A 16241-nucleotide genomic window follows, 5' to 3' on the forward strand; every position below is an offset into this window, starting at 1 on the left:
TAGCTGGATGTGCGGCAGCCACCACGTCCCAGAAGATACCAGAGAATTAATTTTTAATCATTAGTGTCTCATGCTTGATTTCATAGCCTCCATGAAAAAATGCCATCAGCGAGTGAACTGTGAGAAACTCCTTATACATTTGTGTTAACAAATAATTAAGCATGAAGCCTCACAGATTATACGATGTTAAATTATTAGATAATTATTTTGAAGAAGTTCAAATTTAGCATGATGGAAATAATTAAAATGTCATAAAGGTTACAAATAATAAAATTCAAGAGATGTGCAAACAGCAATTTTGGAAGAACTGCTACAGTAATTCTTAGCCTACTTTGAAATGCTCGAGTGAAAGCACAAAATGGCTTCACAGAGATCGTTCTACGGCATATCGGATGTTCCTGAATGGTTTTTATAGCCAAAATGGAGGATGCCAAGGAAAAGGATGGCAGCAAATATGAAGACCTGTACAATTTCAGAAAGTCTAAAAAGGACACCACGTTAAAGCAATACTCCACTTATTTTTAATGTCTTACTTTCCCACCCTGCAGTCTGTAGTGATGGCCTGCTCCATCAATCAGGTGCCTAGGACAGAATGGCTAGATGGAAGTCATGCTTTTCATGTAGAATGGAGATAACAAAGCTACTGAAAGAAAAAGCGTTGTGACTGGGGTTGGTGTCAGGACCTGGATGGTACACGACTCCTTCACCTGGGCAACAATTGGATGGCCAGAAGATTGGCAGATGTCACCTTGGAAGTACGTACACTGGTGTCCCGGCAAGGTGGGACTGAAGACCTTAACCTGGCCAGTGTTATGGAGGGATAGGGGGAGAGAACCTATTCAGACTGTTGGCTGTCCTGACACCCTAGGTGGCAGCATCCCTAGGCTACAGTACCTGCATGGACACCCACAGAGCTTGTTGGGAGTTGTAGTCCCATAGAGCAGCCCCTCTGGGTTCTGTGGGTGCTGCTGCAGAAATTCGTGATCCCTATTTTGTAACGCTTCCTATGAATAATGCCCAGGCACCAGAAGTTCTCCCAAGTCTGAGATAAAAGGAGCTGCTGTGTCTCACTCAGGCGAGTCGGAGTCGTGTATGGACATTGGACAAAGCTCAGCTGGGAGGAGTGGAGGAGGAGGAGAAAAAGAGATAATGGTGTTTGGAATAACTTCTGGAATCCTGTTGAAGATAATTGGTCCAAGAAATTACTATTTGAACCTGGGAATTGTGTCTGTGGAATTGTGTCTAGGATATAGGGCTCTCTACTAGTCACAGCGTCTATGGTGACTTAAGGTGGACAACAGCAAACGATATCAGTGGCACACATGAAAAAAATCTCATTTCATTCAAGTTGTGCAGTCGCAGGCTCACAACGTGCCAAGCACATGTATTTATACAAAAACACTGTCAGATAAACTATTTCCGGAAAATGCCATTATGAATGGAAATGGAACACAGTCAGACACAACCGAGCATTTGAAAGTTCCGAAATGTTCACTCTACTCTTGGCTACATTGTGGATGTTGTGTATCCTCACTTCAGCTTCCACCTCCTCCTTCTCATCTGAGTTCTGCCCCTCTACAGTTCTCTGCCTAGAACATTCAGGATCTGATGGCATCAGAAGTGTCACTCTGCACCATTTTACTCTGTTGTTCATCATTTGTCTTCCTGCTGCATGCCTCTCAGTCTCTCTCTCTGGCTTGTCATCAACGACACGACTCTTAAAAGGGCTTCCTAAGCTGATAAGCGTCAGCGTATTTTCTGTTCTTATGTCTCAACTCTTGTAGTGGGTGGCATCCCTGTCCTTCAAGCCTTTTAAGTATGACTCTGGAGTTCTCTTACCTCAGTAAGCATTCTGTGATGTTTCTTTCAAGTGGACATCCATGTCCAGGGACAGTAGGCACACTGTTAAATTACCTCCACTTTGAACACTTTGACTAACCATGAACTCTTTAAAATGACACTGTAACCCTTTCCAGCTTTATGCAGATAAACACTTCTTGATTGTAGATCTTCTGAGATCTCATTTTTTGCTGGGCATGCTTCACATCAGCAGATCCTTTCTTATTGGTCGAAAGTAGCTCTAAACCACACTCCCAATCTCATTTCATCGGTGGAACTCCACATTTGCTGACTCCTAACTTCAGTTAGCTTGTGTCAAAGTTCATGTGTGTTATTTTGTGTGTGTGTTTTCTGTGGTGTAACTTGTTCAGGGTCCATGGTGTACCAGAGCAGGTGCAGGACAGCTCTAAAAACAGTGCGGTTCAAGCCTTATTTACACTTTCCATGTGACACAGAGTACATTCTGGGGGGTGGGCAGCAACAAAACACATACACACTTGGTGCGGCCCCTTCAATCGGCACGTCGATACTTTCCTAGTCAGTAGGTGACAGTTTTTGCTCAATGTTGTGTTCCGAACAATTTTACAGCAGAGAAAGCGAGACTTCTGATGGAAGAAGAGTTGTGCCTGCTAACACTGACTTTAAGAGAAAAGAAACGGTGCGTTGAGATTCTCCCAGTCAGTAAGTCAATGTCTCAGCTAACAGGGTCACAGCGGAGGACATGAGACTCTGCTGATGGAAGAAGACTTGTGCAGGCCATTACTGACTTTAAGAGGATGAGAAGGAGAAGGTGGAGGGTCAGACCCACCAGCCAAAAGCATTGAATGGAGGGCGAGCATCACATCCTCATGAGTGGTGGACCTGCATGATGAAAAGATGAACTTTGGATATTTTTGCATGTCTTCCATGTGCTTTGATGATCAAATTTGTTCATCATTGTAGTATAACCTGTAACCTGCCTCTGACCAAAATTTATCATTTAAGATAGATAGATAGAGATATTAAAGGCACTCCAATAAAAATAGGTCTCCAGTTACTGTTACTTCGAAAAAGATCAGATGTTATTTTAGAGTAGATTTACACATAAATGCAGTTATTTACCATGGCTTCCCATACTTTTTCTCATCACTGTGGATCTGCACTTGTATAGCGCCTTGGCACGGTGTATGCTGAATACACAAATGTCTATTTTTAAAAGAAGACGCCCAGACTTGAATGTACATGTCTCAAATAAAAGCTGCAGTTGGAAAAAATTCACAGCTGGCCCTGTAAAAACATCTGGGAGACGTCTTCTGTTTGTCTGTGGAAAGGACTGGCAGCCTGACAGGCTTTACAATTTGAAGGGAGCGGCAGACACTGAATATCCTAAGTGACTCAGGTGCAAACAAATTACTGGCAGAATCAAATAAAAATATGTAAGATATAAAGAGTATGTAGATTACAACTGGAAAGGAATAATGCAAAGGGCACATCTGTAAGAATCACAGTGCCCTGTCAATTCCTTTTGAAATAGCGAGCTCCTTTGCCAGGAAATTGGATTCAATTAACATTGATTTGTTTAAATTTCTTAAATATCAGAATAAACAGAGCATCTTTTCTTTACAGCTTTTCAATGTGTGATGCTGTGATGTGAAGGATGGTGCAGTGGTTACTGCTGTTTCATTGTGGATCCTGCACTGGTTCCTTAATGGCACTTTATGGTTCTTTACTGGGTTGTGTTGTTCCTTGTTGAGCCTTTGCTTGATGAAGCACCAGTTCATTGTGGGCAGATTTCATTGCGTATAAATTTGATTCTTTTTGCTTTGAAAAACTTCGTAATATGTAGAAAAACAAGAAAGCATTAATGTTTGAGAATTTAAATGGCAGGTCACCCACAGATTAAGACAACCTGCACTTAGCCTGTGTGACTGAATATGGTGAGAGCCCTTTTCAAATCAGGACTTGTTGCTGTTTCATAAATCTGTTACCCTCTATTCATGGTTATTTACTATTTTCAGATCTAAATAAGTAAAGGTTTGCCATGCATGCGTGTCAGAGGGTCACCCTCCGAGTTTTTCCCAGGTATGTGTTAACACCCTGAGTTGAGAGGGGGCGCTGCTGCTAACTTTCTTGTTTTCTTCTTCCTCCACAGTGCAGAGAAACAACCCAGTGAGGGCAACTGACTCCACCCCTTTTGGTCCCTGGGCCATAAAAGCGAGACCACCTGGAAGGGGGCACCAGTTCTGGTTCAACTAGCCCACGAAGAGGAGCTCTATAGCTTGTTCACAGCTGATTTAGTCGTGTTCACTCAAGTAGCCTGAGTGTTACGGGGCAGCATTTTTGTACTCCATTGCATGCTGTTTTGGTTGAATTTTGCAAGTTAACAGGGACAGCCGGGTTGATACCCCAAAAATTTGTCACAGGATCAGACTGTCAATCCATTGGATGATTACAGGTTCTATCTGAAAACTTCACGTGGTTGGGTCTTTTGCCACCCAAAAATCGCTCTGAAGGACCACCCTGGCACCTTTATTTTCAGGAGTGTGGTCACTGTTTGTGTGGAGCCTGTACATTCTCATGAGGTTTTCCTTTGGGTACTTCGAGTTTTCTTTCACATTCCAAAGGTTTGTGAGTTTCGGTAGTGGATTAGTGTGTCAGAGGGTCCCAAAATGGATTGACACCCCAGCCAGAGTTTGCACGTTAATTTTGCACAGAATTGAATTCACAGTGAAATTTAGTGTTTCAGTGAAATGCATGCCATTCACAAAAGGAGAAAGTCATTTACCATATTCATTGTCTCTCCTCACAGCACATCCGTATCACTTCGACTTGCTTACCTGGACTCTCTTGGATATCTCTCCCACTTTTGTTGTACCTCTGATTGTCTCACTTCTTATTCTGTCCTTTTTTTGTAATACTTATATATTGACACGTATGGGTGTCTAGGGGTCCCTGACAAGCTCAACTGAGGTAAGTACTACCACTCTTGGGCAACAGGGGGCTCTGTCACTAATGGCATTCTCTCCTTTCTCTACAGCCCAGAAAACATGTCTAGTGAGGCCCCTCCCACCGGGCTGTGACTGCCGAGCCAGCCCCGCCCCTTCCAGTCTACAACTACCAGAAAGGTGGCATCTGATTGCCAACAAAGACCCAAATACGAGCAGGGCTACAGAAATAAGAAAGAAGGAATCACTGAGAGCACAGCTGGCTAGTAGTAGCACTGTTTCAGTTATTTGTTTCTTATTTTGTAACAATTGAATGGGGTTACTGGGGTGGTGCCTAACGTTTCTTCCGTCTCCTGACTGCTTCCTTGCCACCGGTCACTATATATATATATATATATATATATATATATATTTATTTATATATATAGACTTTCTTACATCGTCATTTGACCACAATATATCATTTTTTTCTTTTCTTGAGCTTCTGCAAAGTTTTAAGTTACCCTTGGGGACGAATAAAAGTGTATCTAAAATAACTGAGTTTAATCTAAAATAAATAAATAGTAATAATTGTAACCATCACTTTTAAATATGAACATACTTTGTTATTTCATAATTATAATGCACCAATAGAATTCAACTTTATTGTTATCATTATCATATAAAATCGGTATTGAATTGTCCATCCAGTACTTCCATGTAAATTTAATTTTACTGGTGCCACAGCAAATCATATTTAATGGAGATTTTACAAAACAATACAAATGATTGTACTGAACAATAAAACAGAATCAAGGACATTAACATACTGTATATAATATTTATTATGTACACAACTAACTCAATTGTCTCACACTTGCACTTCCCCTTCTGATGGCATCAACAAAACCAAACTGCCCAATCACACCAACGTCAAACTGACCAATCAGACCAAAGCTTAACTGCCCAATCACACCAAAGTCAAACTGACCAATCAGACCAAAGCTTAACTGACTAATCACACCAAAGCCAAACTGACCAATCAGACCAAAGCTTAACTGACTAATCACACCAAAGCCAAACTGACCAATAAGATTACTCTGAGAGACTGCACACACAGACCTTAGTGTTTTATTATATAGGAGATAAGAAGAAGGATCTTGAAAATGCCTGTCGTTGTTGAACAATACAAGAACAACGTAGTTAAAACAGAAAAAGAAAAACAACCTGTTGCTGTTTTTCAAACTCGAGTTTGATGGGAGATTTGATGCAGTTGCAGGTATCCTGGTAGGTCTGCTTCAGAGCCAGCTCCATTAAATGCTTGTGGTAGGCACCTGCCAGGTTTCCACAAATGAAGATGATAACATTTGCCAGGATCTGAAAAAACAAAAATAAATTTTAAGATGAAAAGAAGATTGCCATTACAAATCAATCATCACTTCTGTGTTTCAGGGCAGCCAGTTACTGTATATAAGTTCAGTTAGGCATGTGCTGCACACAAATTTAGCAAACATTAAAGAATTATACCACACAAAAAATGATATTTTTTAACATTACTTAGCCCATGTAGTCTATCTGTTATATAGCACCTTTCATAGCTATCTATCATTTATATAGCACCTTTCATAGCTACCTTATATAGCGCCTTTCATATCTATCTATCTATCTTTTATATGGCACCTTTCATATCTATATATCTGTCTATCAGCACACACACACACAGACAGGGGCCAAATTAGAATTAAAATAAACCTGCAGTTCTTTGGTTGTAGAGAAAAAAAGACTGAAGTATCCTGAGGTAAATCTACACAGTCACCTGAGGACCACACAGATATAACACAGGCCGTCATCAGGTGTAGCAATCAAAAGCAGGTCATTAGATCCATGAAGCAACAAAACTTCTCTCTGTGCCCCAATGATATCCTAGCTTTATATCTTATACTAAAAAATAAAGGTGGTTAATAGCACACTCAGAATCTGACTGTACATTAAACAAACTGCGATGTCTGCTGAATTTCTCATTGATTTTGTGTAATGGTAATGTCTTTAGCTGAAACATTTCCTTTATCTCTGTGGTGCACTCATTACTTAGCAGATTATCATTATATACTTGCTCACTGCAAGTACATTATTCCTTATCCAAATTACAGATTCTTCTTTTTTAGCTCTACTTGTATTGATTTACCATTTCAGTATCCGTCATCAGATCAGACAGGGCTCATTAAACGGTAAAGAATTTTCTCTTTTTTTTTTATATATAAAGAAATGTGTGTTTTTCTCTGTTTTAAAAAGGGCCAACAAAAACCTGAAAGGGAAAAGAAACAAGATTCTTTCCTTTAGGCAAGTAAGCCTAAAAAGAAAAAAGCTGTAAGTGGGCAAGTTCAAATCGCCTGGTTACCCTGCTAGAGATTCATGTGACTAAATAGGAAAAAAAGGTACATGATGAAAGCCATCTTTGATTTAGCAGGCAATGAAGCTACAACACTGAAAGATTTTCACTGTTAAATATTAATAAGGCTGCTACCTCCAACTCTCAATAGTATACCTATCCTACTATATAGTGCCTTTCACATCTATCTATGTCCTACTATATAGTGCCTTTCATATCTATCAATCTTATAGAGTACCCTTCCTATCTGTGCTTGTACACACAGTGGGTTCTGAAAATTATTCAGACCCCTTGACATTCTGCGCACTTTATTGTGTTGTAGATTTAATTTTAAATTGATACATTTTCCACAAATGTATTAAAAATCAAAAGCTGGGATCTGTCATTTCTAAAAGCTCTGAGACCCTTTGGTGTGGCCCACCAATCCGTGCTAAGGTGTGCTGTGTTGTCAGTGCAGCCAGTGAAGGTCTTATGTTTCAGTTCCTTTTTTGTGTCTTTTTTGTCCATTGTGGATGCTTTAATTGCTTTTGTTGATGTACATTTTGTTATTTTGTGACATTTTGTTGATGTTACATTATTTTTTCTATCTATTATTTATGTCTGCTTCGGAATTACTTCACCTTTTTATTTTGTCCAGAGCCTTCTGACTCAACAGTATGACAAACACCCCCCACATATGATGCAGTGTTCAATGTGTCTTGATGTCTAGTTATGCAAGACATGGGGATTTTGAGAGTTCTCCCCAGTTTGTGGTCCTCTAGCTCCAAAATGAACTTCATTTTCAGTCCATTTTGAAACATATTTTGTGAAGGAAATGACACCCTTTTGAACTTATTGGGACTTCCAATTCATGATGGAGAGGATTGGATGAACCAACAGATTTGCCCGCACCCATTTATCTAGGATTTGTGATAGGAACGGGAGAAGTTGGTGACTCTGACTTTCCCTCTGTGTCTTCCCTTGCCATTTGGCCATGATGAGAAGACTACCTCTCTCTCGCCATTTCTCCATGATAAACTCCATCTCAGCAGTCTTACTTTTCAATCCTCCATTCAAAAGTCATGTGGTAGCAAAGACCAAGTTGGACAGAACATAAGACTGAGAGCCGCCTATGGACGCAACGTGCAAAAGCTACACTTAGTCTGTAATAGTATTTTGGTGGCAGTCATTTTACGTTGCTTATAATTTTTGAAAATTATCTAAAATACATAATTAATGTGTAGCTTGTTCTTTCACTCTGCCTAAATGCCAGTGGTTATACAGATAAAGAAGGGAAGCGGGGAGGAAGTGCTAAAATAAAGTAGCTGACCACACAGAGTTAAGAGGATAGGACTTGAGGCATTTTAGTAAAATCTACATAATAAAGAGTAAAAAAGAGAAAATAGGGTCTCCTAGGACCCTGTATGACAAAACAGCCTGCACTCAGTGAAGGGCGCAATAAAAAAAAAAACAAACAAACCGAATTAGCCTGAATTGAACAACAGTACAGATTCCTTTCAGAAAAACGTGAGCAGGTCTGATAGAGAGAAGCCTGACAAACAGGCCGAACAAATGCAAATTGTGGGCCACTGATTGATGAGGAGGCATCCTGCATGCGACTTACCATTCAGCATCTGCTCACTCACTTGCAAACAAAGCATATTGTGGCCCCACAAGGGAAAAGTAATGACGTAAAATTTTGAAACAAGCAATTTAAAAGATCACATTACTATGCATGTGATGAATAATTGTCACTTGTTTCTCTGGCTTTAAATAGATGCATGTTGGGACAGAGGGGACAGCACTATGTCAGCACATTGTGCCATGTACTCTAGTTGTTAAAATGGAGAATTTGTTTAGCGAGGCAAGAAAACTTTTTAGGTTAGAAGACAAATCCATGGAAGAAATAAAACAAACTTTGAGTTCGCAGATTTCAAAACAGAAGAATCAGATGTGCTTCAAGACCTCAATATGTCGAAGACAAAGAAAACACCTGGACCAGGTGGGAGTTTACCAATTGTAAAGAATGAAAATAAAGATATCATCTATGAACACTTATTGGGCAGGAATAAAAAAAGAAGAAAACATATCAATTTTTTAACTTGTTTTTCCAAGTCTGGGTTGCAGGAAGTGAGGGAAATGCCCTGGCAGGATCTCATAATACATAGTAGCCCACCTTGGGTGGGAAGGATGCCATTGTAGGCCACACTCAAGCACACACTCACATAGGACCAATTAATCGAACAACACTGTGTAACTTTTCCATTAATTTTAATCCATAAATCTTAATTTCCATGATCTTTAGAAAACCACAGAGAGTTGTTGACAGTCGTAACACAAGTGTGTGGCTGTCACTGTCATAGTGTGGCACCCCCCCAGTGATTTGGTCAAAGAGCTTCAGAAAGTCTCAAGAGCCTTTCCTTTACTTTCTGCACACTTTACTGTGTTGAAGACTTAGTTTTAAATGGATAAATTGATCATTTTGGTACAACAATCTACACTCAATGACGCATAATGACAAAGGGACCATGTGTTTTCAGAAAGGTCTGCAAGTTTATTAAAAATCCCAAACTGAAATCACTCATCCATAGAAATATTCAGACCCTTTGCCGTGATACACCATACTGTGTGGTCAGGTATATCCTGTTTGCTTCAATTCTCCTTGAGATGTGTCCACTAGAACTAGATTGGAGTCCACCTGTGGCCCACTGAATTAATTGGACCTCATTTAGAAAGGCAAACATGTGTATGGAAGGTTTTCAGCACCTGCTTTTTTTAATAAAGATCCATCAAGAGTTGCTACTTGTCCCTGGTCCTGTCACCGCAAAGTAGGAACAAACAATGAACGAGCTGAAAATATATAACAAGGGATTGTCACACATAAACTCACCGTCGCTCAGACCAGGCCAATTTCAATTTTCCAGTTAACTTAAGAAGTGTGAGTTTGTCAATGGAAACAAACCCCAGCACTGGGATAAAACACCATAAAAACACAAGATGCAGTTTATAAATACTACAACAGAAAATATCCAGGAGCATCAAGTCACTTGAAGGAAGCGTTCATTCTGGGCAAGACACGTGTCAAGGGAGTGCAGAGAGCCAGGTGTCGGAATGATGAATGACAACCGTTAGCGCAGGCGTCCAAAACCTAATCATCTGTTGGTATTCACATTACAAGAATGTTCTCGTCCAGTACAGATTGTCTGTTCACTTGGAAATGCACTCCATTTACATATTCAGGGCTAATGTTCTATTAGACACGATGCAGGATGCATAAATCTTTTTAATGAATCACACAATTTCAGCTTCTTATCTTTGTATACTCATTATCTAGCGGCTGAGTGGCAGCTTCTAAAAGCTTCCATGGTTTTCTTTCAAAAGATGCTCACCATTCATGCATTTAGGGCCTGCGAGAGACTCATTAGTGACACGAGTCCCCACGCTTTGCCTCACTCTGCGTCCATCTCTGAGCCCTCATTGAGAAGGTGTTATACAGAGCCACCCATAATGGTTGGCACAGAGACATATTTTTACATTGATTTCCCCTTATGCTTCACAGTTTAAAATTACAAATCCAATAATTCAGACAATGTGATTAAAGTGCACATTGCAGACTTTCACTGAAGGGGATCTGCAGACATTTTGGTCACACAACACTTTTTCTACACAGTTCCCCCATTTCAGGGCACCATAATGTTTGTGATGAAGCAATGGCAGGTCTGTTAAAGCCGTTGTCATATTTAGTTCTTTGTCGCATATCCCTGAGATGCATATCATTGACATCACCAGGTGCTGAGGGTCTTCTCTGTTGATGCTCTGCCAAGCCTCTAATGCAGCCATCTTCAGATCCTGCTTGTTTCGGGAGGTATGTCCCCTTAAATTTTCTCTCAGTATAAGAACAGCCTGCTCAATTGCACTTTAATCATATGACTGGCTTGACCATTCAAGAATTCTCCATTTTCTGTCTTTGATGAACTCCTGTGTGTCCTCAGCAGTGTGTTTGGCTCTTTATCTTGTTGTAGGATGAAGTGCCGTCCGGTGAGTTTGGAGGCCTTTACTGAACTTGAGCAGATCAGATGTTTCTACACACCTCAGAATTCATTGTGCTGTCAGCAGTGCCATCCTCAATGAAGAGAAGTGTGCCAGTCACTGTGCCAGCCATACATGCCCAAGCCAGAACACCCCTAACACCACCATGTTTAACAGATAAGGTGGTCTGCTTTGGATCTCGAGCAGTTCCTTGACGTCTCCACATTTTCCTCTTGCCGTCACTCTGATCAGGTTCATCTTTGTCTTGTCTGCCCACTAGACCTTTTCTCAGAATTCTGCAGGCTCTTTCAAGTCCTTTTTCACAAACTGTAATCTGGCCGTCCTGTTCTTGTGGTTTGCATCCTGCAATTTGGCCTCTGTGTTTCTGTTCATGAAGTCTTCTGCTGATAGTTATCTCTGACACGTTCACATCTCCTCCTGAAGACTGTTTCTGGCCTGTCGCACTGGCGTTTGGGGGCTTTTTCTTTATCACAGTGACGATTCTTCTGTCCTCAGCAGTGGAGGTCTTCGCACAGCCTACCAGCCCCTTTGTGATTACTGAGCCCACCAGTGTGTTCTTTCTTCTTCATGATATTTTCCAGACTGTTGATTTGGTCATCCTAAGGTTTCACCGATGTCTCCACTGGTTCTATTCTTCTTCTTCAGCCACATGATGGCTTCTTTGACTTTCATTGTCACAGCTCTTGGCCTCATGTTGAACAACAGCAACTACAGACTCCAAAGGGTAGAAGCAGGCTGAGGCATCTTATGAAGCCATAAAACCCATCTGAAGAGACACAAACGTCTGGGGCACCAATTGCCCCAAACATTATGGTGCCATGACATGTAGAAGGAGTGTCGTGTGACCACAATGTCTGCAAATCCTCTTCACTGAAGGTCTGCACTGTGCACTTTGATCACAATGTCTGAACTGCTTGATTGGCCATTTTAAACTGTGGAGCGGAGGGGGACATCAAGGAGAAATGGGTCTTTGTGCCACACATTATGGAGGGCACTGTATGTTGGAATTCAAATTCATGTTTCATTTTTGATTCTCTTGTATGTAATAATTTTCTTTATATTTATTTGCTCTTATCATCCAGGCTGCTTATGATGTCTTGCCATCACACAAGAATCTCAGCCTGTGGTATGGAGGAGACTCCACGTGCTCCCCCTGCCATAGTCCAGCAGCACATTGCCAAATTATCAAATTTAAGCAAGTGAAAAGTATTTACAGTATATCAAGACAGTCAATCTTGTTTCCTTTTTATAAGAATTACTGACTTATCAAACAATTTGTATTTATGATTTTTTTTTAGATTACTTTAAGAAATCTTGTCAAGTAAATTTTGTTTATCCCATTTGCAGATATTTTTTCCTAAATAAAAGCAAAACAACTCCCATTTGAGTTTTTTTTTTTTTGGCTTGTTTTCGTATATGGATTTTAGCAGTGCACTGAAACACACTGTGGTGGGCTGCAAGGAATCGGATACAACTGGCGGCACAAGCAGGTGCTTCATTGTCTGGCAGCAGTGCTGGAAAGTCATCACATAAGTGTCAACATCGTTCCTCCTTCTTCACCCCAATAAAGAGAGTCTGGGAAGCACGACTCGTCAACCCTGGCAGTCACTGGGCAGCTAGGTGAGGCGTGTGGCAGGAAGACGGTGGCAGACTTAGGCCAAAGGCTCTGCTTCCCAGCTGAAATCGTGGCAACCAACCTCAGACCAGACCAGACCAGACCCCATGCTTGGTCATCCTCACTCCATCTCGTTTACATTATGGAGCTTGCAATGCCCTGGGAGGATGCAGTAGAGGGGGCTTATGAGCACAAGAAGATGAGGTATGCTGAGCTTGTGGCTGATATGAAACAACGTAGCTGGAAAGCAAAGTCTGACCGATTAAAGTAGGCTGCAGAGGATTCATTGTCACATCAACATGAGGGCTATTCTGGGAACTGGGGGTGTGAGGAGAAGGCCCCACTGGTATAGCTGCTAAAGACCACTCCAGAGCTGCCAGACAGGGTAGTCAGTGGCTCTGGATGAACAGGAAGAAACTCCATCTGGGCCTTCAGTTGAGTGTATGGCATCTTGGAGGTGAGCCCAAGACACTGAAATTCACTGCTGAACCCTCTGAAGGTGACGGGGGCCTATCTGTGAAACATCGAGGAAAACCCAGAAGATACCACCACTCACTCCACAGTGTCTGTATGTTGAAGGAGTGACTCCACCGAAGAACAACACAGGAACTGCTGCTGTTTGCATCATCGAAGGCTACAATAGCGCAGAAGACGATCTCGCAGTGAGTCTAAGCAGCGTGTCCCAGGCCCAGTTCTGAGGAATTGGAATCTGGAAACACAGCCCTGTCAGGGTCTTTGGGTGCTGTCAGGGGGCACCAGCGGGGGAGGACTGTCCTGGTTTCCACATAGCCCAGGCGTGCCCTGGGCATGACACCAGAAGCAGCCTCACTGTAGCCTCACTTTAGAGAGTCAGTGTTGGGAGCCAGTGGAAGGAGAGTGTTTTGTTTTTTGTGTATTGTGGCAGCTGCTTGCATAGAAAAGTTGTGGTACATTGTGTCTGCAGTGTGGGGCTCAGTGGCACCCCCTTGTGGTTACACTATCCATCTATCATATAGTGCCTTTCCTATCTACCTATCCATCTATTATATAGTGTCTTTCACATCTATGATATAGTGCCTTTCACATCTGTCTATCTATCTATCTATTGTCACACACGTGAGCATGAGAGGCAGCTAACGGGCTTGAGTGAGGGTACTTCCAAAATTGACCAGGATGTGGCAGAGTGCACTGACACTTTTTCTCACTTTCCTGCAGACCATTCACGGGGAGTTCCACCTGGCCCTGTTGACATCACTTCTGGGTCCAGACCAATAGAGGAAGGCCTTGCCGGCTCCGGCCCCCTTGATGTCACGCCCGAGCTCGAGCCTATGGCTGAAGACCTTTCTGATCCCGGCCCCTTTGATGTCACTTCATGCCCTGACCTTTAAAGGCCTCCACCTTTTGCCTATTCCATCCGTTATGTTTTGGACTCCAGTTTGTGCACATCAGTGCTGTCATTTACTTGCAATTTGCAGCCAGGAAACCAAATATACGGGTGGCTGCCCCAAACTTTGTTATGGCTCTTTGTGGAGTTTGTGACACTATCTATCTATCTACCATATAGTGCCTTTCATATCCATCTAGCTAATTAAATAATTGGCCTATCCACATTATCTATGTAACATAATATCTTTCATGTTTGTCAAATCTGGGGCTTTTCACATGTATCTGTTGTCACAAATGTGTGTCTGAGGATCACCCTACTGACTCATCCTTGGAAAGCAATTGCCAAAGTGATGAGAGGTGGCGATGTTGCTAACGGTATTGTCTTTTTCTGTTGCCACAGCCCAGAGAAGATGCCCAATGAGGGCAACTAACTCCACCCCTTCTGGTCAGAGGGTTATGTATTAGAGGTACTCACATTGCGGACTGACACTCAACAGAGACGGAGCTCCAACCCAGACTTAATAGCAGCAGCGACTCTTCGTTTTGCTTTAACACTAAAATTACCAGAGCCTACGAAAAAACTCGTTAATCCGTCCCACCTTAAATCGCGTCTTAAATCCGTTTGCACCTCTCCGCCAGAGTCTTTTGTCATCTAAATGTGCTGATAAACACAAGCTACTAGCAGCCAGCTATTCCATCCCCCCACCGACTTAGAATGAACTTCTCCTAGCTCAAGCCTTGCCTTGATTTGATTACCTGGGATTGAAGTGGAGTTTTAGAGTGGAAATAATATAGCGTTATTTGGAATAAACATTTCATGTGTGTTCCGTTTCTATAGTAGTCTGTGCAAACATTTTTAAAACAGAAACGTTTTTCATATTCTAATAGTAAATGACAAAATGTAGGCATAAACTATATAACGTATGAAGCCTGAAGTCTATATATCAAAGAAACACTTTCACAAAAGGTACAAATAAGAGAACACATGCGCTTTTATTCAAAAATATAACTGCACAAAGAAAAAAAAAGCAGTGTTAGCATGCCACATTGACACTCTTACTACAACCGCCGCGGTGGCGTAATGGTATCAGCTCCTGACTGGGAATCAGAGGGTGGCGAGTTCGATCCCGCACGGCTCCACTTCGAGAAGTGAACTGCTCCTATTCTTACAATTTTAGAATAACAACATAAATTTGATTTTAGTCTGTAACAGCCGGTGTAACTTATGATACTGGTAAAGGTTAGCTTTTTTTTTTTTTTTTTAATTCACTTTTCATTCTCGCAGTCGCATTCAGAATCAATCCATACAGCCCCATCTGACAAACGCTGGCGTATCTCACCGTCACTTGAAATCAGCAGTTCTTAGCATTGCACCACGCAAGCTGTCGTATCAACCACCACCTGTAACTTGCTTTCTTTATTCTTCGGTTATAGTCTTGAATAAAAGTGCACTTTTATTTTTGTGAAAATAGCTGTGTCAGATGGGGTTGTATGGATTGATTTTCTAAAAAGCACACAAAGCAGTGGTGTCACGCATAAATCAACATAAAATACTTATTTATGACAAATGTCACTCTATTTTATGTTCTAGGAGCCCCTACAGTATGCGTATTCACATACTTATTACATACATGTTTGTCCCATCGTTCATAAGCTGAAAGGGACTTTCTGGTGAAAAAAAATGGCTTTAAGTAGTCGAGTGGCTGCTAATCCGTAGTGTCCACCAGCAGGCAGAGTTGTTTCGTTTTCGATCTCCAGATCACTTGTATCAAAATCAGAGTTCGATAAATCAGAGTCCGATTCAGTGATAATACGCAAAAAAAGAAAGAAAGAAAGAAAAATAATACGCACAGAGTATTTTGTTTTGTACATTTTCTTTGCTCTCTCGCCCGATGTTGATGCCATTTTAAACATTGCCTACTCTACACTACTGACACACATGCAGAGTTCCAACATCAAGTCGAGTCTAACAGTCCTCCGAGCAAAGAGGGTCTACCTATAACGTAATGGTGAGATTTACCAAAATTTACGTCGTTCTTTTGCCTTCTGCCCCTGATATCCATCCTCAACCCCTTCAGTCGACAAAAGTTGACATCCGCCC

At 41.5% G+C, this 16241-nt stretch overlaps 1 protein-coding gene across 1 annotated transcript in view; it reads right to left on the minus strand.

Annotated features, from left to right (window-relative positions):
- Positions 1 to 16241, minus strand: part of LOC114663989 (adenylate cyclase type 2-like) — a 592666-nt gene that overhangs the window by 208200 nt on the left and 368225 nt on the right. Inside the window, 1 exon segment of the mRNA XM_028817967.2 lies at positions 5970 to 6119. Within this exon segment, the coding sequence (XP_028673800.2) occupies positions 5970 to 6119 (150 nt within the window).

Source organism: Erpetoichthys calabaricus, chromosome 13 (assembly GCF_900747795.2).
Source record: "Erpetoichthys calabaricus chromosome 13, fErpCal1.3, whole genome shotgun sequence".
NCBI classification, from domain to species: domain Eukaryota; kingdom Metazoa; phylum Chordata; class Cladistia; order Polypteriformes; family Polypteridae; genus Erpetoichthys; species Erpetoichthys calabaricus.